The following is a 24,593-nucleotide window of genomic DNA, read 5'->3' on the forward strand; positions in this document are numbered from 1 at the left end:
TCCTCTCGCTCTCAACGTACCACGTTGAAAGAGAAACAAATACTTTGACAAGTACCCCAAAGCAAGTTATAATAACTAGTCTTCGGTTTTCTCGCTCTGATCTACTTTGACAAGTACCCCAAGGCAAGCAATGAAAGTAAATGGATTATCTACTTTCATTGAAGGCAAGTTATAATAACTAGTCTTCGGTGTTCTCGCTCTGATCATCAATGTCATTTGAGATGTCAAATATGTACATTGTCACTTTCACACAGGGTAACCCGTAAGTTCAAAAAATGTAAGAGAAATTTTTATTTTTTGTGAGGTTAGCTGGATGAAATTGACACTTTTGACACATTTTGTGAAGAAACTGCTATTTGACAATGATCAACGCACTTCGCAAAAGTGCTTCGAGTGACAGCTGCCGAATAGAGTACTATTTTGTATGAAAAATCTTTTATAACAGTGTCAAAATTTGTTCAGTACACTGTCCCGTTTCAGTACCCTATTTAAAGTACCACTCTACTTGAAGTGCGTTGCAATGATCTATAGAAGGTGGTTAACGAACAAAAATACAAGATTTTTTTTTTTACAGCGGGCGAGATGAATAACAGAGTGAGGAATCTGTTCTCACATTATTCGTTCGTCAAACGAACTGGTCATCGGTGGTTTTTGATTTTTTATTTTTAAGAGTTAATGAAACAGCCAAAAATTATTCCGGGTATTGGTGAAGTGGTCCTTGAGGCGAATAAAAACAACTACGCTACTCATGTTTACACTTGCAACACAAAAGAGAACATAACACCCAAACATAAGTCATCATACAATTATCATCATCATATTCAAAACGTAATGCAAAACAAACATAAGTTAATTGTTTCAACCGCCTTGTTCGCCACATTGGGCATTAGTGTACTCTATGTCCTACGCAATGGCAATATTGTTTATCGACTGAGACGTATGCTTGACTACCGGAATCCGCTACGGAATCAAGAAATTGTCGTGGCGAACAATTTTGGCGACTGCCAAAAAATTGTGGAACGACTTAAACGGTAACGTGCAACGTTGTATAGCTTTCAAAGTGTGTAATCAACAAGTACTGATAAGTTCTTTCACATTTTAAGACACTGTACAGAATATCGTGTGCTCGGGTTTGATTGCGAATGGACAACAGTTAATGGGAGTAGAAGGTAATGTGTGACGTCATTGCACGGACAGGAATTTGTTTAAAAATAAAATAAAAATTATTTTAGACCAGTGGCCTTATTACAGTTAGCTACACACAGGGGACTATGCGGTTTGTTCAGATTGAGCAGCCTAAAAACTGTACCGTCCGACTTACGGGTAAGGCTAGCTACTCTAGAATTTAGTTTAAGCTTTCCAATGCCTTGTAAGAAATAGACTCAGTGACTGATGCTCAGTCAAAGCTCGGCTCTGCGATGTTGTCATTGGAAAGCCTAATTTAGTGTACTCGAAGAAGAAATCGTCTGGTAAATCTTTCTGATCATTGTATATCCAGGCCATCCTCGAGGATGAAAATATAATCAAAGTTGGTGTTGTTCCGATCGACGATTCAAAGTACCTAGCTCAGGATTATGGCATTCGTGTGGCGAGTACGCTTGATCTTCGCCATTTGGCAAAGTCATTGGGATATGAGCCCAGCGGTCTAGCTAAATTAGCCGAAATTCATCTGAGCTTGAAAATGAACAAAAACTGGCGTATAAGGTGTTCTGATTGGGAAGCCAGATCACTGACCGACGAGCAATTGGGATATGCGGCAACCGATGCCTTTGCGGCTGTTGAAATTTTCAAGACCCTGAATGGACATTCGGATTTACGGTAAATGGCAAAGTATTTCGTGGAATTTTAATCGAAAAACTTTTTCTCCTCAGCTTGAAATTTGTAAGCAAACATTCACTTGAACGGGACATTGGCGACTGTGGGAAATATTTAAATTTAAAATTTAGCAACGTCATTATCGCACCATCCGCCAAGTCTTCGAAAAAGCAAGTGGGGTAAGCGTGTGGATCACATTGTCGGAATCACATTCGCATCATTTTGTTTGGTGAAATTGTTTCAGGATTACAATGAAACCAGTCCGATCATTTTCAATGAGAACGAATGTATTGTACACAAACTGTTTCTTACAAGCCCCCGATGGAGAATTGCTCGCATCGATAGACCGAAGAAAAGCCGAGTGGTAAGTCAAATCCATCAGGAAAAAGGAAAAAGTAAGAAATTTGGTGACGAATTTCGATTTTCAGGTACATAAACAAATCGCTGGGCACATTAGTAACCGATTCACCATACACTGTCCGTTTAAACTTTGAGCCGGCTGCACGAGCCCGTGGAGATGTGGGTGAATTCTACAAACTACCGAAACTCAATCAATGTGTCGTGTGCGGTGCCAGCGAATCGTTTAATCGCAAGAATATCGTTCCTCGCGAATATCGCAAGCATTTCCCGGACGTGATGAAATCGCACTCGTCGCACGATATCGTTCTTTTATGTCCACAATGTAACCGCTTGAGTAGCTCATCGGATATGACCATTCGACTGCAGTTGGCTGCTGAATGTGATGCTCCGTTTCTGCTGAGGGAGGGATGTCTGCCCCGAATTACACACTCTGTTGAACTCAAGTATGCGAACAATTTACGTTAATCGAAAAATTCCGAATTGAATCGAATGCGATTTTCAGGCAACGAAGGTCATTTGCGAATGCTTTGTATCTGAACGAGAATCGAATTCCCGACGAACGAAAACAATTTCTTAAACAGGAACTCCTGAAACATTATCCACCAGGTACTGAAATTACAGAACAATTGCTAGTGGACGCAATGGAAACGGAAACGGGGTGAGTAAATTTGTTGCAAATAGTGAGATTTTTCCCTACACACTATCGGCTAAGATATTTCGACAGAATGCCTTATCAAAACAAGACGGACTGAAGACACCAAAATGATAAATGTCTTAGAAAGACAAATTAAACGTCCGTAAAATTAGTATATGCGTTCTGGGCCAGGGGCTATTTAGTTGAATTTTCAGCAAATTTTGGCGAATTTGGAGAATTTGACGAATTTTGACGAATTTTGGCGAATTTTGACGAATTTTGGCGAATTTTGACGAATTTTGGCGATTTTTTGTGAATTTATACATGATTTTAAGAAATTTCAAAGAATCTTAGAACTTAGCTACATATTTTTGGCCAAGACATTCCAGAAATCTATTTTTAACCGGGAAGCCATGATGGCTTTTTTTTGTTGGAAAAACGATGAAAAATGTCCTAATGTTGTGAATTTTACATATATTTGTGAATTTGGTAGATTCTTGCATATTTTTGTTATGCTATATCACAAAACTAGCAAAATATTTCAAAAAACATAAATTTGGAAGAAAATTTTCAAAATTTGAATTTTTTAATTTGGGAGAATTTCGGCGAATTTCGACGAATTTTGGCGAATTTTGGCGAATTTCGGCAAATTAATTCAACTTAATAGCCCCTGTTCTGGGCCCATAACCTGTTAAGAGTCTTGTAGATCCGTCTCGATACTAATGATACAGAGCAAACAGAAAGTTCAAATGAATTGTACAAGAGCTTTCATTGAAGTGAAGAAAATTTAGTTTACAACGGCCCACTCTCGCATAAGCTTTGCCAACTCCAACACCATCTACCCTGCTGTTCTAAATTCCGACCCGTTGAACTCAAACGTAACAATCGAAACCTGAACGGATTCTGATCAAAAGTATTTCACGTTTTCCAGGGAGGTAAATGCGGGCTACAGTGCACATGGAGCAAAAGTTGTCGAATTCTACAAAAATAGTGACGGTGGCCTTATAATGCTGGAGAATATTTGGCGCGAACATTTCGTGAACACAATGAAACCGAAATTTCTACCCAATTTGTGGTCGTTGAATCACACGACCGAGAGATTAACTATACGAGCGACAGAAGGACGTATCCAGGAAGACGATTTGAAATTTGCTGGACTTGGTAAAGTTGATCAGCCCATTTGTTGACCTATGTAAATAAATGGCAGTAAAAATTCCTTTGTTTTTCTTTGCGAACGTGAAACTAAAAGCTGAGGAGAAGTTGCTAAAAACGGTGTTCGTTGGGTTGAAAACAAAATTCTAAAAAAATTTGGCGCCAATTTTTCAAAGATGTCATCAGACAGCCGTCAACGCCACTTTTGTAGTGTCATTTTTACCCATTTCTCTGACAACTGTGACGATCCAAAACAAACGCTGAAGTGCATTTCAGTGATCCTAACACAATCTCTATTAGTTTGATTCCACCGCTATCACTGTGAGGACTGTACACATTTTTTTTGAAAAACAAAACAGAGACAAGAAATGGCCGGACTCGAATCTATGATCACAACCTTTGATGAAAAGCCGTCTCCTGTGGATCGTGAAAAGGTTACGTGGTTACCAGTTGTTTTGTAAGCCGTGGCCTAACACCAAAGTTTTGTGTCTTTCTGTACCTTACAGACGTGTCCTCTGCTACTCAGAGTATTCTGTTCGACCGGTCGTCATCATTCCACGAGTGAATTCGGTCACGGCAATGTTCCCTCGAATGAACTACAAATTTATACTTGGCAGGATGCTACATTACAGGAGTAAGTGTGTCAAAAGATCACCAACTTGTTGATCAATCTCAATCTCTTGACATCTATTTCTGAAGCTAATCAATCACCAATAACCACATCGTTTCATTTCCATCACCAGACTCACCACTCTCGTTCGTGACGTCAATCCGGAGACGCGACGCAAGGGAACATATTTCGATTTTGCTCTGGTGCAACCGGAACCATTTGGTCCGGGCTATCGGATGAGAGACATCGGAGTCACTTGTTCCGGACAACGAAATGCCGACGATACGTTAACATTAGCCCAAGCCAAGTTCAATATCGGTGATTACATGGACATCAACATTACACCACCGAATCGTGTACCACCACAGCGACGAGCGAGACCGTATTAAGACGGAGGATGCGAAATGGAAAATAAATTTTACAAACACGAAATGAGGTTAACGGTCGCCCCGTATAACACCTTTGTGACACTTATTTTAACGTGGTGAACAGACACTGCAAAAAATAATAAACGAGGGGCGATGTGCAGAAGAAAAATGTTGTTTCGATTCTCTCATATTGTTCCTCTCTGCCAGTATAGTTCTATTGATGGAAAGAGTGAAATCATGAACTTGAGGATCGAATTTGCTTTTAGTAAACTTTATTTTAAATGTGCGGCCTGGCCGAACTATTTTAGTTAAACTACTTACGAAATAATAATTTTATCTTATTTAAGGACCCCTTCAAAAACATCAAAATTTATGCTGCTTACGTCAGATGAAAACAACCTCTTTTCACAACTTGTTGCATAAATTACTATTATGCGACAAGGTGCGAAAAGTGGTTTTGTAAATTAGTTTGTTTTCATGGGTAGGTACACGCATTATCTTTGACTACTTTTTAAAATTGCTCAAAATTTACCGAAAATTCACTCCAATTGGATAGCTGAATTCCTTGGTCGGCACAAGGCACATTACCCTTAACCTTCTAAGCTTCTTCTACTGTCAACTCTTATTCTAAGCAAACCCCTCAACGCCCTCAACTCTGCATTTCCAGGTCAAATAGCTTCGTTTATTCGAAACGATACCACAATCCAACGCTATACCCGTACGAAATATGAAAGAGTGATATATACGACAAAGTTGAATGATATAGATCATTGTCAATGTCGTTTGAGCTGTCAAATAAGTTGTCATTTTCACAAAGCTAACCTCAAATCGAACAAAAAAAGTATTGGATGGTGAGATGCCACACAAATTTTCATACATTTCAAGGGGCGGCTCTGTGAACGAAACACCTTTTGAGGTTAGCTTTGTGAAATTGACAACTCATTTGACACTTTTTGAGAGAAGAAACCGCTATTTGACACTGATATATTCGTGGAACAAAAAAACCTGTGTTGGTAGTACCGGATTTGAGCTAGTTAGTAGTTAGCTGTCAAAATGTATGAGACTTTGTAGCTCCTACAGCGCTTCAGCTCTCTCATTAATATATGCCCGTACCGGAGTACCTTATCGAACTGTAAAACTTAAATTTGAGCCATCGACCCAAAAAATACTCACCGTTGATCATACCTCTCATCCGAATCTCCACTACATATTGGCGAAGCTTCAACAACAGTCAACACTTATTAATTCTACGACAATTGTCCGCAATCGTCAAGATGCCTAGTGTCACCATTTTTCTCCATCGAAAGTCATGCACTAGCACTACCTACGTCACGTTGCAATCAATTACTTTACTGTCGAGCATCAAAGAGAAATTCTGCGGGCAATACGACAACTTGTCAATTAAGGTTTCATCGATCCGGTTATCCTTCGACTTCTGCACACACAATGAACTTAAATAATAATCATTAGCAACGCATTCGCAAAGTTCTCTCATTCAGAATGAGTCATTCTATCTCAAATTGCAAAAACAAAGTTGGTCATTTTAGAATGAAAGAATCCGAAACTTGTCTTTTTACGTCCTTGTGAAGTACCTAACAACTATCGGCTGACACCGTAATAGTTATTTACGTATCGATTGAGTAGACCGAAAGAGTTACGTATTAAGTTTTGTATGCTTGCTAAGAGGACCGAAAGTAAAGAAATGTCAATTCAAGGGGCGAAAGCGGAAGCTTTCGCCCCGCGAATTGACAGCTTTACTTTCGGTCCTCTTAGCAAGCATACAAACGTTTTTGTCGATAGTGCAGTCGTTTGCGACGTATGCGAAAAATGAATCCGATTTCTGTCCTGTAACAGATTTAAATTTCTTTTTATGCCAAATACTGCGAAAGTTTGTATTTTCGGTCCTCAAATGGTGACCGAAAGTAAAAAAATTCAGGCCTTGGGCCGAAAGTAAATGTCACTGTCATGATTTTACTTTCGCCCCTTGGGCTTGCGTATTTGCGGGCCGAAAGTAAATGTCACTGTCATCATTTTACTTTCGGTCCTCATATGTCGCGAAAACACATGTTCACTTGATTGAAAGTACGCATTGAGTGTAGTGTTGTGTTGACGATAGCCAAATGTTTTGTGAGCAAGTGAATGTATGTTTACAGTAATTTCATTTGTTAAATTGTTTTTATTTTTATACCAGGGGGTTGCCGCCCCCTGGACCCCCGCGCTTTTCGGCATTTTCGTGTTTCTACAGCAAATTTTGTTGATAACTCAACAGTTTAATTAAAATTATGTTTTGTTTCGGACCGAAAATACAAATCTTCCGCAGTATTTGGCATAAAAAATAGTATGCATCACTCGGGGCAAAAGTCCCTTGTTATGCAAAATACTATTTCATGCGTGCGGTGTGATTTGCCTCATTTTCTTCACTCTATAGTCCTTGAGAAAATTGCGTTTTGCTGACTATTGGTCGTATATGACATTTCTAGAGAGAAAAAAGCAGCACTTTCTCACCCGTGGGGAGAAAATAGAACTTTTCTTACTTGAACTGTCACTCTGTTTATGTTTTCAAAAATTATATGGCAAATGATGTTATTTGTTTTGTGAAGAAAAACAGTGAATCACACCTCGCACATTGAAAAAACGAGGTCTTCACCTCTGGGAGAAATAGGAAATTCCAACTCGAGCGAAATCGCAGCCACTCTGGCCACAAACATCGCTCTTATTGGAATTTGCTATTCTCTTCGCTCGGCAATGATTTTTCAAAACGATTAATAAATAATTTTCGCGTCTTGGGACGGTAATGTGGTGATTCTGCGTCCTCCGTGTTCCAACGTTCCAGCTCAATTTCATTAGAAAATCAAAAACAAAAACTCAATGCGCGGGTCGATATACCGAACTATTGTTGACGGTTTTTTCATTCCATTAGCGGTCACTTTCAGAAGACTATGAGTGAGCTTATGTTAAATATTTGCATTCGCTATAAAGTTTCAGTAAATATGAAGCTGTTTCAGACATCGTTTGCAATAATCCTCCTGTGTAATTTGAAAAACAAAGTGCAAGGTGATGAAAGTGATACACCTGCCTGTGGCCGGCGTCTACTAAATCATGACGCACTTATAGTAAATGGTCATGCATCCAAAGAAGGAGACTGGCCGTGGCATACGGGCATTTTGCATATTGCAATAAATTGGAATATTGAGTACAAATGTGGTGGGACACTATTGAATTCACAGTCAGTTTTGACTGCTGCCCATTGTGTTTATGAAAACGATCGAGTCATAGTGCCGGAAAGGGTCTTAATACAGCTGGGAAGGAACAATTTAAAAATATCTGGAGCTCATAGTCAGGACATTGAAGTAAAATTGTTACATATCGGTTCAAATTCCTATATGGTTCGAATCGGTTCATTTAATTCTCACAAACTATTCGCAAACAGGTCTACCAAATAGTTCCTCATCCAAATTTCAATGAATCCAGTTTGGCCAATGATATCGCTATCGTACGTTTGGCAACCAGAGCTACGTTCAGTAATTACGTGCAACCAATTTGTTTGTGGGAATCGAACAAAGAGGATTTATCAGAAGTTGTGGGAAAGCTTGGCACGGTAGTTGGTTTCGGAATTACAGAACACGATCAAATATCTTATACGCTTCGGCAAGCTGTCATTCCGGTGGTTCATCTAACTACCTGTCTGGAAAGCGATCGTAACTTTTTCGGAAACTTTTTATCGGATTTGACATTTTGTGCTGGGTTCCGTAATGGTAATTGTTTTTTGCCATCCTGTTTCCATGCATTTTTACTTTACGACAAATGTGTACAGGAACCAATGCGTGTAACGGCGATAGCGGTGGCGGCCTGACATTCGCAGAAAATGGTGTCTATCGTATACGAGGTATCGTGTCCTTAACACAGTCGCGGCGTAATAGTCATGAGCGACTCTGTAGAACTGACCAATACGTCGTTTTTACGGATGTGGCAAAATATTTGCAGTGGATTGAAGAAATTGTGCCGGAATTACCATCAGGAGGTATCTCTAGTGTTTCATATTACGGTTGCAATACGGTCTTATGGTTTTCAAGTTTATTTTACTTGTATTAGCACTTCTCGTTTAGGCTTGCAGGTATAATGTTATACGCGTGTTCTTATGATGCATAAATACATGCATGTCTACTATACATATACCAGCCAAACGAGCATATAATTCGAGTAAATTTTAGTCTTGAAAGATTCTTGAATACTAAGACCTAGCTTAGACTAGGTGTGTTAGGTGTTGGACTGTGAAAAACGTAAATGTGGAACACGAGAAAACTTTTCCCCTTTCAGGATCTACCACCCAAAAGCAGAATGTGTCTGCAAATGAAGTGAATTATTGTTACTTCCTGAACAACGATCTCACGGATGCCAGAATCCAGCGGGATGACTGCGAGGACCGATGCGCTCGCACACCGAGTAATTTTTTTTTCAACAGAAATGTTTTAATACAAATTCGAAAATTTCTATGTACCGATCAGATTGCACTCACTTTGTTTGGACCGACTACGAGGAGGGAACCTGTTGGATGAAACAAAATCGTGTCACAGCAAAAGATGCTCATCGCAGTGAGGGCAAAGAGGCCATTTGCGGAATTGTCGACAATTTATCACACATTGCGTGGAACGAAAGCAATATGGCTTTCGGTTGTGACTTTTGGGAAAATGACCTAGAAGATGTCGAAACCAATGACCATCACGAGTGTAACTATCGATGCGCATTTACAGAAGGTATATGATGACCACACCAAGAATTTTTTTTGTTTTATTATACAATCAGCCATCCGCTGCTGTCAGGTTGCACTCATTTCGTGTGGAACGAAGACGGTGGAACCTGCTGGATGAAACAGAACTCGGTTGGCAGAAAAGACGCATTTGTAAGCAGAGACAAATCGGTAGCTTGCGGTATTGTTAAAAGAATCGATTGGAATGGAAACAATTGGGCTATGGGATGTGATTTTCGAGGAAATGATTTGATAGACGTTCGATCCGGAAGTCATGAATGCCGTGCATATTGTGCGGCTAATCATCAATGCACGCACTTCAATTGGAATGGATGGTCCGGCGGAACGTGTTGGATGAAACAACACAACGGGGTGACGAAAGATGACGCTATTATAACGTCGGATCCGGAGTCTGTGTGTGGAATAAAATAAATTTTGTTTTTTTGCCGAAAGTCTTGCCATTAAAAATATTTCCCGATTTTCAGAGGATTTTGATTCGACTTCTTTTCGTCAACAATTTCCTTCCAGACCAACTTGTTAAATTTTCAATCATTTTACATTAAAATGGCTGTAAGTTAATTTAATGCTATTAAAATCATTTTTAATTGAAATTTATATTTTGTACTATCAAAATAGTCAAATTACTTCAATCTATTGGAAATTAATTTAATGCTCTAGATCATGTCCAAGATACGGTACTTTCAAACGTGACCTCATTTAAGTTTCGTTAAATGTTTCGTTCATTCAATTTTATGAGATTTTTAGCCCCGTACGAAGTACTGGGGGCTTATAAGATTAATATGCCGTTTGTAACACGTCGAATTGGAAGCAGACAGTAAGGGCAAAGCATTTGGTTATGTTCATAGATGACGAATCCGCAATAAAAAAAATGTCCGTCCGTCCGTCCGTCCGTCCGTCCGTCCGTGACCCCTCTAGCTTGAGTAAATCACAACCTTTTTTCAAAATTCTTTTTTTCCCCGATTGGTATCGACAAAAGTAAGGTCAAGTTCGAAAATGGGCATGGTAGGGTCGGGCCTTCCAGATCTAGGGCCCTATAGGTGTTTTTCAGTCTTTCGACGATATCTACCGAAATACGCACGCAATGGCTGCTTGTGATATATCAAATGAAAGGTATTGACGAGTAAAACAAAGTTGCTGAACATTGTTTTTAGGTAAGATGCAACGTGGGCTTGTTGGGAGGGCTCAAAGGTCGATACTCGGCCCTAAGTGTTTTTTGCACATAAATCGAGTAAATCTCATCCGATTTTGCTAGTTTTTGTTTCATTTGAGAGATAATTGAATGCCGAATAGAATGAAAATTCTTTTTTCCCTGATTGGTATCGACAAAAGTAAGGTCAAGTTCGAAAATGGGCATGGTAGGGCCCTATAGGTGTTTTTCAGTCTTTCGACGATATCTACCGAAATTCGCACGCAATAGCTGCTTGTGATATATCAAATGAAAGGTATTGACGAGTAGAACAAAGTTGCTGAACATTGTTTTTGGGTAAGATGCAACGTGGGTTTGTTGGGAGGGCTCAAAGGTCGTTACTCGGCCCTAAGTGTTTTTTGCACATAAATCGAGTAAATCTCATCCGATTTTGCTAGTTTTAGTTTTTTATGGAAGGTAATTGAATACCGAAAAGAAAGTGGCGAAAAAAGTTTCAAATTTGGGCCCTTGGACTAAGGCCGCTACTCGGCTCTAAGTGTTTTTTGCACATAAATCGAGTAAATATCATCCGACTTTGCTAATTTTTGTTTTATTTTAGTGGTAATTAAATACCCAATGGAAAGTTGGCCAAAAATTTTGGGTTTCTAAAATACTGTCGTAAATTGTTGGTTTTATTTGAGAGGTACTTCGTACGGGCTTTCGTAATTGCGCTCTGCGCAATTTTAAAAATGAACACTTTCAGTAAATTTGACCATGCCCAACTTGACTTGCATTTTGGTAACAGACGCATTAGAGGGTTGTAGACGTATTAGGGTTCCGGGCGTATTACGGCTACGGACGTATTATGGTTACGGACGAAATAGGATTACGGGTCGTACGGGGCTAAGTCGCAGCAAACGCTCCGACTGTTCTGATGCCTTGTTTTTAATGTGGATGGCATTTCCTAACGTGGATTGAATTTCAGACGAAACCTTCCGAAAACCTCCTACCCTTTAGTCTCGAATACATCCATCTTTTGTTTTGTTCCAGTGCTGCAGGTGCTAAATTCCATTCGACCTTAGCATGAATATTCGATTAGTCATTGCCAATAATTACGGACAATAGAAAATGAAATGATAAGAGCTATCAAATTGAATCGATTGCAGTTGAAGCCTATCCAAATAGTCAATGCAAAATTAAGTTGTTTTTATCAACAACCGGTTCAGAGTCGTAATCTAGACTTACTCAACGCAGTGTGTGTCGATAGTAAGATAAAGGAGATAAATATTACTTTACCTAACTAGTGCTGACATATTGCGACTTCGTCGCTTGTGCTGAAATGCTTTTTTAGCTTTCAATTTCAGAACTCACCTCCGGCTCGTGCTACTATTACAAGTCACATCAATGAAACTATACAAAAGGTATGGTCTAATGTCAGAGTTTTTATGGAGCGGAGGAAATAGCGATCTCGATCTCGCTTATTTCATCCTCAGACGAACGAGACGAAATCATCTTTCACTTTCATTTAAATTTCACCAAATCTGAGCTGAGAGCAGCTGGAAATAGTTATTTGCATCACTTGGATTGAAACCACCGAATTGCAGTATACGTGTGAATTCGTATACCGAGAGAATAATTTTTGCATAAGGATGTATGTTTCGTCGAGACGAAGTCGATACTGTGATTGAGTGGTTTCGATCATGTGAGGCACACAATTTTACACTCGTCACACCATGAAACACACAAACAACAAAACCAAATATAATAAACACCGTTCAACGTTGAACTATGTAAAGAAGAAGAATGAGAATAAAAACGAAACCGATTATACGCGATATAAAGCCGAACGAGTTGATCGTTCGATGTGCATCCCACTACTCGTGGATACGGAGAGTAAGCTCCGCTTTCGTATAGAATTTCTCTCTTTGACGAATAACATAAACAAACTCGACCATTAAGGAAAACATCGCCTGGATCCCTAGACCTGTTTGCAAGGTCTGCTGAGAGAGAACTAAAAAAGTGTGGTTTCCGATAACTTTTGACGCGTGATATTCAGTGTTTTCATGGTTTGGCGAGTGTAAAATCTATATTCAGTGCTATATTGGCTAAATGGTTTGCGGAGATGTAATCAAATTTATCGTACAATGGATTTTCATTTTATTCACTGGAAACTTGAAAATAAATTTGTTCATCTGACTGTCTCTATCTGAAAGAGCATACGTATTCTTGACCTTGACAATAGGCGATTTTGTTTATTTTCACACAAACGAAGCAACAACAAAAAATAATGAAAATTATCGAGGCATCGAACATGGTTATCGTCTGAACAAGATAAAATGGCAGGTATTTAAGCAAGCAAATTTTTGATTTTGTCTTCAGTGATGAATAATAACAAAATGTTAAAACAAGTAACTGTTTTGTTACTGCTAACAACAGTGTGCAACGCAACTGTTATAGGATGGAGAGATTGCGGTAAAATTAAAAAAAAAAGTTAATCATTGCATCTGTAACCAAGCAGTAGAACAGATTTTTCAAGAGAGGCCTGCGTATACAACCCTACTATATTGTCATTATAAATGAAGAGAGTTGCCGGTATACTATATTTTGGACACAGATGCTCTAGTTGTTATTACAGTATTTTGGTTTCGATACATAAATGTTTCATCGAATTGTTTTTTTTTTTGACAAATTTTCATTAAAGAACAATACATATTTGACAATTATTTGTGCGAATTTCTACAAATCTGTTTGAAATGACCTACTTGTCTGAACTAAACATTTTAAATTTGTGCCACTTTAGAGGCTCTCATTAAATTTATACTTGTGGCGGATCAAAAAATGTTGTTTATTTTGTGGCAGATCATATTAGAGAGGCTATATATCCGTGAAATCCGAATCTGTTCTTGTGCTTTGTTCAGTGCTATGGGTTAACACAATACCCTCTCTAGCAAACAAACTTCATTTTGACGCTGTCAAAATAACACATTTTTCCTTTGTTTGTAGAATCATCCACTGTTGACTAATTTCTGATTTTACATGTAAAATACGAAGGCTACATTGAATTTTTACCACCTTAATAAATGTTGTTTGGTTGCTAGAGAGGGTATTGGTTAAAACCGTTTTAATAAAACTATTCGACTTACACTAATCAAAACAAGTTCATACACTGATATACTTTTCATGTCATTGTCAAGTGCATCACAAATGCTGATGCTGGTGCGTTGATGCACGATCATTGACTATTGACCAACTGTTTAAAGAACAATATTGAATAAAATTCCGCTGTTCGGTTGTGTCCTATTCACAGGTTCTCATCTTGCAAACGTATATCGGATCAGAATCGCTGGTTGCACACACACACCTTGCAGATTTGTACGAGGACAGTCCTATCTTATCGAAACTGATGCTTCGTCGCGCAAGTTTGATTAGTTATGTAATGCCATATCAAAAGTAACCGGTAAAATAATTACAGGTGCAAACACTAATACTCTTCCATTTGCTGCACAAACTATGATTCTTGGCATGCCTGTCACACTGATGGAAGGAAATGCATGCGACCATTTGAGGGTGGGATCATGTCCTGCACTAAATGGTCATGATTTTACATTCAGCGTAGTCTTTGATGTGCCAGTAATACTACCACCGGTAACAAACATGTTTTTCATTGTTTTCTGGTACCTATATTTCACTAATTTCGATTTATTACTATGTCGTAGCTTAACGTGGTAGTTACCACACTTCTGTGGAATGATTACGGTGACGTTGGTGTGTGCGTCAGTGTAGATGTGATTCTAACCTAGTACGTTCAATACGAAAATGTTAGCTCCGAAAATCTTAGTTACTTGGTATCTATGCAATGGTATTTAAAATAACTACTAAAAATGTTATTCAAAAACATATTTCCGGTGAATTGAATATATTTAACATTGAGTGGTAACATTGAATGCTAAAAAATTTAGAGTAAAAAGGTATTCTACACTAGCAAACGTTCTATTGAAATTGATAACTTAAGTGAACTTGCGCTGTACTCGAATTCACCTGATGAAACTGATGCTGCATTTGTCATTGTAATCACCATATTCACCATATAATAGTCCTCATGTTAATCTTGATATTTTTTATATCAATTCGCCATACCTTACCTTAAAATTTTCATTTTCTCTCTCTCTCTCTCTTTCTCTCTCTCTCTCTATCTCTGTCAATAACATTGTCAATTTTAAATTTAAAGGTGTGCATCACTGGTTTTGAGGTGATTCCATCTGAGCTAGAGAGTAATTTAGTGTATTTCTTCTTATGTCTGTCTATGAATGGATGGATAAGAATTCAATACTGTTGAAGAACCAGTGAAAGCTCAAAAAGTGTATCAACAGCTAGTTGCGCAGGCTTTGCAAAATATTGAACATAGTGTAAGCACCGTTGACAATCTTTTCCGAGAAAAAAACCAATGTGTGATATAGTATCTACTAAAGAGACTTCATAATGATGACTGCAGTCGACATTTACTTACAGAAGTGAAAGTTTCCAAATTCAATGGATAAATTATACCAACGACCAATTGTTGCGGCTGTTTCAAGCGCTCGGTGAGAATAATGATACTCTTTTTGTACGATTCTGTCTGTTCAATCCAATCGGATTCATATAAACATGTCGATAATTCATCACTGGCCAACTTTATTTCGTTCCCCAAATACAAGACCATAAAAATGTCGAAAATGCTGTACATTAAAAATGCTAGAAAATACAGGTCTTGTACCAAATCGTCGTGTGAGCTCTGCAGAATAATAATTTTCACAAAAAGTTAAATTTTAGAAGAAAATCGATTGAAACGAAATTAATGTATACGTACAAATGCCAACGCATAAAGTCCACCACAGATGCAAGCACTACCAGTAGCGACTTGCAGAAAAAGTGAATTGCCGAAAAATGATTCAAATTCTCCAAATACACTAATAAGAAATCGAAATTAAAAATTTACATTTTCGATACAAATCGCTTAAGATATCGTTAAAACTTGAACCAATTCGAAAACAATGGTTCGGCGATCCGGGCAAGTTATGGCTCATTTGAATCGTCTTTCAATTCTAAGAAATTGGTATCTTTTACTTTTTCGGTTAGTTTTCCATTTTTGAAACGAACACGTGAAAAATTGTAGCATGTCAAATGTCGTGAAAACGTTTTTTTTTTGTTTTAACTCGAGATAGACATGACTAAAAGTTTAAAAATGTTGTAGGAATAGATCACTGAAATGACCGATGGCGTGACGATCGACGGTTCGGTTTTGTGTGCAAACTAATGACAACCAACTTTGCTTCTAAGGGAATTCCAATGAAAGTAGATAAGTAGGTATGGCCAGATCTATTTACTTTCATTGAGGAATTCCCCGTATTTAGTTCATTTACATTCATTTCAAAGAATTGGACGCACTCACTTATTCATTACTATGTGAAATTGTAATGTTGGTTTCAATTAGTTTGCACACTTTCCCCCACCATTCCTCACGTTTCCGTCATCAGTTTCACCAAACGAAGAGATCTATAGAGGCCTATGGCAGATCTTTAAAAAGAGTATAGTCATCGGTGGGTGCCGCCACCTGTACTGGACTTATGACTAAAAATATGGTTAATGTTTGGACAGTCCTGCTGGCTTGCAACAGTGCCCTTCCGCGGAACTGCCTATAGGGTGTTGCGTTGCAGCTGGACTCACCCTCTTTCTTTCCACGCATAACACACCCCACATATTTTGTGTTTTTAAGTGTTTTCAACTTGTTTTTGAACTTCAAATAGGATGGAGCGCCGTGCGATCATTCGCCTACTTCGCAGTAGGTTGAAAAACTCGTTTATTTTACTTCAGAAAATGAACAGAAACTCAATTGCTTGTGACAAATTAAAAATAAAGATACGCACCAATGATTTACAGCACGACAGAGTAAAGTTAACCAGGCAGGAGCGCTGATTTGACTAGGGACCTGAATAATCTAATAGCCCTATATTTTTTGCGAATAAAATTTTTCAATTTATGTCAGTGTTCATTTGAGTTCATTTTCATCCAATGTATTAGGTCCCTTATTTGACATTTCGAAAATGAACCGCTCCTGCCTGGTTTAATTTACTCTGCCGTGTTTACAGTTAATACTTGACCACTCAAGATGGACTTTGTACTTCACAAGAGGTCAGAACCAATTTGTGTTTAAAATATGGCTTAGCACCTTTACCAAAAAGAGTTAGAATCTCCATAGAAAAATATATTTTTGTGAAAAAAAACTCGATTTTCCATAGCACGGTTCCGTGGAATGAATCAGCCTCTTTCCAGTTGCAACAGTCTATAGTCAATTCCTCGGAGAGGCTCTGTTGCAACTTGCAAGCCAGCAGGACTGTCCAAACATTACCCATGTTTTTGGTCAAAAGTCCAGTACAGGCGATGGCGGCAACTACCAATGACTATACTCTTTAAAAAAAGGTCTGCGAGAGTCATATATTCCTACACACGACCTCGCACACGACAGAGTAAAGTTAACCAGGCAGGAGCGCTGATTTGACAAGGGACCTGAATAATCTAGTAGCCCAATATTTTTTGCGAATAAAATTTTTCAACTTATGCCAGTTTTCATTTGAGTTCATTTTCATCCAGTGTATTAGGTCCCTTATTTGACGTTTCGAAAATGAACCGCTACTGCCTGGTTTATTTTACTCTGCCGTGTTCCTACAACATTTCAACTTTTAGGAACATGTCTACTTTGAGCTAACACAGAAAAACTGTATTCACAACCTCTTTGCATGCTAAAACTTTGCACGTGTTCACTCCGAAAATGGGAAACTAACAGAAAAAGTAAAAGATACCTATTTCTTCGAATTGAAAGACGATACAACCGAGCCATGGCTTCACCGGATCGCCGAACAGTTGCATTTATTTTCACCGAAAATGGTTCAAGTTCTCGCAATATCACTCTTTCGTCCGTCTACCCATTGATTCTTTCATAAGTTTGTATCACCACATTAAGTTTTATGCGGAAAAGATTCTGTTTTTCTGCTTTCGAAATCTTCCGAACATCTTTTCCTGTTCTGATAGTCCCCACCTGTCTCATTTGGTTTCCCAACAATTTATATTCAATGGTAAGGCTGCACATCAAATACCAAACCAAGTTTATAAAAAAAGTGCAGATCACTGCATAAAATGCACCCAGTATAGTATATGCATACGATAGCCAAAATCCAATGTTACTTAAACGAGACCGGTCCAGAGGGAATGCAATATTGAATATTAGTGAATGTTTCGCATTTACAATCGGATACACAACAATCGCAGGGAAAGAACCAATTATTAACATGGAATCGTACAAGCGAATGAATTTCATGAATGAATTTAAATTATTGTTAAATTCAACGAATTCCTTTCGATATTCAGTGTGATATGTGCCTATTTGCTGTATCAACGCTAGAAATCCATCTTTTCGCCAAATAATGAACAGTAATCGATGGACTAAAACAGCGTATGCAACTGTTACGATTGCTAAATAGATTCCTTCATCCTTATCGTTGGCCGTATAGGCTCCGATACCAACTGATATCATAAACGAAACCAAAAGAATAAAATGAAGATTATTAAGAGTCTGTTCGCCATAAGCTCGTACGTCTTTATGGCTCCATAATCTCAATCGATAAAAGGTTTCAAGTAACTGATTGATGGTCTCAGGTATTTCAATTGAATACATTTTAACGCTTCTCCTTCTCGATGAGTTTCACTTCAAAAGGCGCTATCACTCAAACTGAGAACGGATGTAAAGTGAATCCTTTCGAATTGTAGTGTTGGGTGTTGGCGATCTACTTATGACACTAAAATATTAAAATATATGTCGGTTGCTGTACATGCTCGTATGTATTGACTTTTAACCTGATATATCGATTTAAATGTGAAAACGTTTCATTAGAGAAAGTGAACGATATGCATGCAATATAAATGCGTCGAGAAGTAGAGTATGGTGTTGTAAACTCGGGGTAAACTCATTCCCTTTGACGACTTAATTTCATAGTTGTTTGCAGATGAAAAGATGAAAAGTAGAGTTTTAGTGTGTATTTTGTTGATCCGAGGCGAAGCCCAGATAAATAAACGAAAGAGAACGAGACTTTTAATGTTTTTTTTTGTCCCGATACATACAATGGATTTTGTTATAAGCCACTTCACTTTCAACCTTAGGGAAAAGAAAAGTATGTAAAGGAGCTATTTCCGCATTTGTTATGGATCCCTCAAGTATTTAGATATTTTCGCCAGGGCCTATTATTTGGGAATTAATTCCCAAAATTCCCAAAATTCCTAAATATTCCCAAATATTCCTAAATATTCCCAAATATTCCCAAATATTCACAAAAATTTAAGACCAGGTAGACGTAGACTTAAATAAAATTTGAACGATTCAGTGGATATCATGCTTATAAAATTTGTGATACATAATAAAGTGTTTTAAGCCAGCGGCGTTGGAGGTACCCCAAAAAATGTATATGTTACGGCTCAGCCCTACATGAACACTGAATTGACAAGTGTCAAATTTGGAGGTTTTAGTGATACGAGCTACCGCTTAGGATTATGTTTTAACTCATACAACAAAAACAAGTCATCTATCTGTATAACAGAAACGCAGTGCCTACTGTGATTTCATCAGCCTCATGGTTTGGGAATCAATATTGTTAATATTTGTGAATATTTGGGGATATTTGTGAATATTGGGAATATTTGGGAATATTGGTGAATTTTGGGAATATTTGGGAATATTTGTGAATTTTGGGAATATTTTAGAATATTTGTGAATATTTGTGAACATTTGGGAAGTAGACGAGGTGTAAAAGTTTTAACGATAGAAAATACCTGCTGTAATGCCACTGGTTATTTCTAAGTCATTTGTGAACATCGAAAATAAACTTCTGATGGATGAGATTAAATGTCAATGGTATTTAAACACGATTTATAAAGCTTTATTGATAACAGTACAAAATAGAAACCAAACATTTTGGGATAATATATTCAAAAGGAGTAATTATTTGGGAATTAATCCCCAAATATTCACAAAAATTCTCAAATATTCCCAAAATTCCCAAATATTCCCAAAATTCACAAATATTCCCAAATAATAGGCCCTTCGCAGCACCAAATGTAATCTACTATTTTATTCCCACGTTTAAATTTCCAATAAAATTTATAATTCAAATTTTCAGAGGTACTGACCGCAAAACGCATCCAATATTAAAAGCCGTTGGTTATTAAACTATCGGATCTAATACGTTTCTAGGCGCTTCAAATATACGACGCGTATAGCATTATCGGATCATTATACACGGCAGATGTTTTATTCAAAAAAAAGATATAAATTTCGTAAAAGGAAGATAAGTTGCGGTATTGATTTAAATAGCTCCAAATTTAATTCTTTTATATCAATGTTTCTTATGATCCAAACACTATCGCAGTTCAATTACTTCAAATCTAAGGAAATAATTTTACAATTGCTGATGCGATAGGTCAATGTTAAAACTAAAAACTTCCGCTAAGGTCAATTCGAATTTATTTAATTTTATCTTTTTTTTTTATACATTGAAACACAACTCATGAGTGATGAGTTGAACATTTTGAGAAATATTTTAAAGTTTGGTTAACATATAGAAGTATACGCGGACACAAATAGGTGTAGTACTATTGTAGATGCTATCTGTACCTAAAAGCAAATAGTGTCAGAATTGTTGTAAATATAACATCTGCAATAATACTGCAACTATTTGCTCCCGGGTGCAAATAGTCACTTCTATTGAAATAATCAAAATCATGTGCCTATTACATTTTCTCAAGATACATCGTAAGTTCAATGTTTTTTTTTTTCGATTTTCTTCATTGCATAAAACGTTGTATGCAACCCGAATCGCATGTCGGTATATTATCGCATATGATGTCTTGCCAACCTCGGCTTCATCTCGGATTCGTAATCTGACGTCCAGTGAGATAATATATCTCCATACGATTCTTGTTACACGAGTAACTATAACACCTCCTCAAAAAATTAAAAAAAGGTTGCAACGTTAAATAGAAAGCAAACAAAACTTTAAATTTTCAAAGAGGAAGCCATTACTATTTGGGGGCTCACAAGTATAACAAGTAGAATGAATTACAGTACAGCTTTAAAATCACTTCAATTCATATCCTCTCCTCATGACATATATGTGCATTAAATATAGTCTACAATTAACAGCATCTAACACGAATAGTATGACGGAGGAACAAAAGAAAACCAGCGAACATTTGAAATTAATTAACCATTTATAAGTCTTATAATGTCCACTCAACCGATTATGAGCACATCTTGATATGCATAACATAACACCCAGGCTTTAAGTTCCATTGAATGTATCTAATTATTTAAAAGATAAAATTAAATTTTAATATCAGCGCCAATGTGGCTAATAAGTCGAAAATTTCGTTTATTTTTTTCCCATAATCATGAATGTCAATATAATCCATCCATTCATTCATTCATTCATATTAAATAAGCACAATATATTGGATTGGATATAAATAATAATTTGGAAAAAAATCAGCATAATTTGGCTTTGATATATTGAAAATGCGCAAACAAAATAAAAGAGCGTTCCCCACCACCATGATAGGGTGGATTGAATAACCGAAATAGGTTCATCTAAGAAATTTTTTTGGGCCGACCTAATTAAATCAGTAGTCATTGTATGATGTAGCTGCGAATTTTGTAAGGATTGGCTTTCAATTTTAATCTTGATAGGTGCGACATTGGTTTCGGATGATTACATTTTATCGTTTTAGATAAGAGATTGTTAAGCCGACACGAAATTGATGTCGCCAATACATTATGTGTGATAACATACTAGCAAACGAATCGCGTCGCTATACAACGTTTTATGCAATGAAGAAAATCGACATGTCAGTATCATACGTGCACTAGTGCGATAAAAGCCAAGTGTTACTGAAGTCACACTAAGATTATCTTCTGTATTTATTCGATTTTCTTCGTTGCATAAAACGTTGTATGCAATACGAATCGTATGCTGGTATATTATCGCACACGATAATACTTCCATACGATTCTTGTTACATAAATAACTAATTATCTCTCTAGGACAAATTTGTTTATCTCGATGTATCTGTTCTCGACAAAAAAAAGCGTACGCACCTTTGTCCAAAATGTTTATTTCGACGATTTGACGCCTTCGGACTCTGTACATAACTTCCAAATCGTCAAAATAAACATTATGGACAGAGGTGCGTTAAGCATACTCTACTATCATCCTTCTTTAAGACCGCTAGTGACAAGATTACAAAAAGATCACTGGTGATAAAAGTACATGCATATGTGAATTTGGCGACGAAATTGCATGAAACGTATTTAAGATTCAAGATGTTGCGAAAGTGGTCGGGTTTGTAACACGATCAGTTTATAACTAAGCAACTACTTTTCGCCACGTGTTGCATAAAATTCAATTTTGTGGAAAATCCCTCCTAGAAAGCGCTTCCTCTCAATAAATGAATTCATATCTGACAAAAAATAATATGTTTTTATCCGATTGAGGAATCATCCCTTTCACTAGTTTTCTGAACGGTATTGCCGACCACCCTACACTAGGTGCTTTGTCAATGCATGAAATGTTCACGTATAATATACAACTTATAAGAGCGGTTAACACAACATGTCCACCGCGTCTAATATATTATTTAAACGATTTGTAACCTCGAACTTGAAATACAAAATAAATATTAAACATACTAAAAATATCAATATCATCTTCCATCAGTTTGCTTGGACTTACGTAATTGCAAAGATTTTCTATGTCTTCTGCGTAAATATAGACCCACACCTACCTTTTTATTTAAATGTACGTTGTAGCGAATACATAATTTTATGAAAAACGATTAATATTTCTTGTGTGATAAAAAATGTTTTGTTTGTTTTCGGTTTTTTTTTCTCTTCTTCTTATTGGTGTGATACACACTTAACTACACAATTGCGGTTTTGTATGTTGAATGAGATTTTACTTTTGTTTATGGCTACTTTTTGTAACCGAGTCTGAATGCAGATCGTTTAACAACATTGAAACCTAATTTAAATTTAGGTGAAATGCATTGAAATGAGTAATATAACGAATTTCGACCTTTAAAGGTCTGTGGGCCTTCTGTAGCTTTTATTAAATTTAAACATACTGCTGGCATATCAACTAGCAGTTTTAATATCGGATCTATTACTTCATTTGATGAAATTTATTTTCAATAGATTGATTTCACATCTTTAACTTCATCTCCTTAAATATATTTTTTGCCATATATGTCCGCATCAGCCAGAACTTGTTGTTTATCAATGCCAAATTCTAAACTATCAAAAAACCATAAAATTCTCTAAAAATTAAATGTTTTATTTATTGCATTTTTAAGAATTTTATTCCTAAAATAACTATACCATTGCAGAACTAGATTAAATGAACCAATGTTTCCCTGTTTCACAGATATCTGATGGTAGCAATAAGATATATTTATAGACCATTAATAAAAAAGATTCAACCGAAAATATATGTCTAGTTGACCGCGTAAGTACTCCAGAGCTTATTTTGTTAAGAGTTATTTTTTATAAATTTTAAAAGTTTTTAAATATTTGTAAGAATTAAAATTTTGGATAATAGACTCTGAGGTTCCCTGGAAATGAGGTCATTAGGTCATGAGATGATTACGCAGAGCTGAATCTTTTCTACTTTCTGTGAACAATCTTTGTTCAAAATTGTGAACATCGCAACCTAATGATTCAGTGCCGGACTGGCTAACAAAAGGCACTTCAAAAAATCGGAAAAATGCCCAAGAAATTCTAAAAAGGACAATATTTCATTCAAAAATGCAAAAGGACCTTCGGAAATCGCCCTAATTGCCAGTATGGCGAGTTCAATTCCACTGTTTTGATTCAGAACCGTCAGGGACATACATACTTCATTATTCAATCATAGTCTTCATGGCTACTAAAAGACGCATAGTACGCTAAAAAGCAAGAGACGCAAGATTTAATAGTAACTTTAACCGAAAATGAAAGGATTGCCCGATTTCACCATCATGACTAGACATGGGCGATAATGATAATGATTATCGATAATTATCGACTTTTTTTATCGAAAATTATCAAAAAAATATCGATAATCGATAATTATTGATATTTTGATAATTATCAAGACATCGATAATTCGATATATCGATATTTCGGTCCGAAAATCGGATATTTATCGATATATTCCGATATATCGGTATATTATCATGAATTTTCAGATAAATATCAAAATATTGATAATTATAGAATTTCGATATTTTGATAATTATCGATAATTATTAAATTATCGATAACGATATGATTAATCTATTATCGATAATTTCTTTCGATTGATATTATCGATAATTTTGAACGTCTACCATCCCTAATTATGACTAGTTCGGCCCTGATAGTCTCCTTCATTCCACTTACATTCTTTCTCATTTGACCAGTTTTTATATGTTTGACCTTCCATTTAGTCCCGTTATTTTTGTTCCTTTAGTTGCTGTATCTCTAGTTGATACCCGAATTTTAATTTCTAAGAGGACGGTGTTAGTATGTCGCCTCTTTTTTTGCTATATCTGAGAAATCTGGAAATTCCCTGATTTACTTTAATTGATCTTGACAACCATCAAATGACTCGACAGATTAGAGACGCTCTTAAAATGCAGATAGAATTCCGTATTAATAGCCAAAA

The 24,593-nt window shown here is 36.8% G+C and overlaps 5 protein-coding genes across 8 annotated transcripts; 4 read left to right on the top strand and 1 right to left on the bottom strand.

Moving 5' to 3' along the window:
• The first annotated feature begins 739 nt into the window (after positions 1-739).
• On the top strand, positions 740-4,016 carry LOC119074874 (exonuclease 3'-5' domain-containing protein 2). Of its 2 annotated transcripts, XM_037181211.1 has the most exons (10): positions 744-1,031; positions 1,104-1,169; positions 1,233-1,323; positions 1,499-1,818; positions 1,872-1,994; positions 2,060-2,179; positions 2,244-2,618; positions 2,678-2,833; positions 3,741-3,851; positions 3,904-3,946. In XM_037181211.1, exons 1-10 carry the CDS (start codon positions 832-834, stop codon positions 3,911-3,913), a joined length of 1,572 nt encoding a protein of 523 aa, XP_037037106.1. In that variant the 5' UTR covers positions 744-831; the 3' UTR covers positions 3,914-3,946. The 2 variants fall into 2 exon arrangements, with proteins under 2 accessions (XP_037037105.1, XP_037037106.1); XM_037181210.1 differs by having other exon boundaries at positions 740-1,031; positions 3,741-4,016.
• A 164-nt stretch (positions 4,017-4,180) lies between these two features.
• On the top strand, positions 4,181-5,076 carry LOC119074899 (histone deacetylase complex subunit SAP18-like). 2 transcript variants are annotated; one of them, XM_037181247.1, is made up of 3 exons: positions 4,181-4,395; positions 4,468-4,595; positions 4,705-5,076. In XM_037181247.1, the coding sequence occupies exons 1-3, from the start codon at positions 4,330-4,332 to the stop codon at positions 4,958-4,960; spliced, it is 450 nt and encodes a 149-aa protein (XP_037037142.1). In that variant the 5' UTR covers positions 4,181-4,329; the 3' UTR covers positions 4,961-5,076. The 2 variants fall into 2 exon arrangements, with proteins under 2 accessions (XP_037037142.1, XP_037037141.1); XM_037181246.1 differs by having other exon boundaries at positions 4,185-4,410.
• A 2,802-nt stretch (positions 5,077-7,878) lies between these two features.
• LOC119074996 (limulus clotting factor C-like) lies at positions 7,879-10,157 on the top strand. Its single transcript, XM_037181398.1, has 6 exons — positions 7,879-7,882; positions 8,054-8,289; positions 8,370-8,694; positions 8,754-8,960; positions 9,445-9,693; positions 9,760-10,157. The coding sequence occupies exons 1-6, from the start codon at positions 7,879-7,881 to the stop codon at positions 10,116-10,118; spliced, it is 1,380 nt and encodes a 459-aa protein (XP_037037293.1). The 3' UTR covers positions 10,119-10,157.
• A 2,901-nt stretch (positions 10,158-13,058) lies between these two features.
• Positions 13,059-14,811, top strand: LOC119074902. Of its 2 annotated transcripts, none has more exons than XM_037181249.1 (4): positions 13,059-13,172; positions 14,141-14,252; positions 14,306-14,478; positions 14,550-14,811. In XM_037181249.1, the coding sequence occupies exons 1-4, from the start codon at positions 13,170-13,172 to the stop codon at positions 14,631-14,633; spliced, it is 372 nt and encodes a 123-aa protein (XP_037037144.1). In that variant the 5' UTR covers positions 13,059-13,169; the 3' UTR covers positions 14,634-14,811. The 2 variants fall into 2 exon arrangements, 1 of the variants encoding a protein (XP_037037144.1); XR_005087262.1 differs by having other exon boundaries at positions 13,165-13,305.
• A 381-nt stretch (positions 14,812-15,192) lies between these two features.
• Positions 15,193-18,616, bottom strand: LOC119074888 (odorant receptor 94a-like). Its single transcript, XM_037181230.1, has 4 exons — positions 17,793-18,616; positions 15,680-15,779; positions 15,341-15,604; positions 15,193-15,257 (listed from the first exon to the last, which is right to left on the bottom strand). The coding sequence occupies exons 1-4, from the start codon at positions 18,539-18,541 to the stop codon at positions 15,204-15,206; spliced, it is 1,167 nt and encodes a 388-aa protein (XP_037037125.1). The 5' UTR covers positions 18,542-18,616; the 3' UTR covers positions 15,193-15,203.
• Positions 18,617-24,593: the final 5,977 nt, after the last annotated feature.

This window comes from Bradysia coprophila, unplaced genomic scaffold, assembly GCF_014529535.1.
Source record: "Bradysia coprophila strain Holo2 unplaced genomic scaffold, BU_Bcop_v1 contig_151, whole genome shotgun sequence".
NCBI lineage: Eukaryota > Metazoa > Arthropoda > Insecta > Diptera > Sciaridae > Bradysia > Bradysia coprophila.

Bases quoted from the DNA above. Each gene is read 5' to 3' on its own strand.
- LOC119074888 (XM_037181230.1), bottom strand. From the start codon at position 18,541: ATGTATTCAATTGAAATACCTGAGACCATCAATCAGTTACTTGAAACC. The intron at 15,780-17,792 runs GTAGACGGACGA...ATTTCTTATTAG, and splicing joins ACTTATGAAAGAATCAATGG to TGTATTTGGAGAATTTGAAT. The intron at 15,258-15,340 runs GTAAGTAAATGT...TTCTCGGAAAAG, and splicing joins ATTTGGAAACTTTCACTTCT to ATTGTCAACGGTGCTTACAC.
- LOC119074902 (XM_037181249.1), top strand. The intron at 14,253-14,305 runs GTTTGATTAGTT...AAATAATTACAG, and splicing joins ACTGATGCTTCGTCGCGCAA to GTGCAAACACTAATACTCTT. The intron at 14,479-14,549 runs GTAACAAACATG...ACTATGTCGTAG, and splicing joins TGCCAGTAATACTACCACCG to CTTAACGTGGTAGTTACCAC.
- LOC119074899 (XM_037181246.1), top strand. From the start codon at position 4,330: ATGGCCGGACTCGAATCTATGATCACAACCTTTGATGAAAAGCCGTCT. The intron at 4,411-4,467 runs GTTGTTTTGTAA...TGTACCTTACAG, and splicing joins AAAAGGTTACGTGGTTACCA to ACGTGTCCTCTGCTACTCAG. The intron at 4,596-4,704 runs GTAAGTGTGTCA...TTCCATCACCAG, and splicing joins CAGGATGCTACATTACAGGA to ACTCACCACTCTCGTTCGTG.
- LOC119074874 (XM_037181210.1), top strand. From the start codon at position 832: ATGCAAAACAAACATAAGTTAATTGTTTCAACCGCCTTGTTCGCCACA. The intron at 1,324-1,498 runs GTAAGGCTAGCT...TTGTATATCCAG, and splicing joins CTGTACCGTCCGACTTACGG to GCCATCCTCGAGGATGAAAA. The intron at 2,834-3,740 runs GTGAGTAAATTT...CACGTTTTCCAG, and splicing joins GCAATGGAAACGGAAACGGG to GGAGGTAAATGCGGGCTACA.
- LOC119074996 (XM_037181398.1), top strand. The intron at 8,290-8,369 runs GTAAAATTGTTA...ATTCGCAAACAG, and splicing joins CTCATAGTCAGGACATTGAA to GTCTACCAAATAGTTCCTCA. The intron at 8,695-8,753 runs GTAATTGTTTTT...AAATGTGTACAG, and splicing joins TTGTGCTGGGTTCCGTAATG to GAACCAATGCGTGTAACGGC.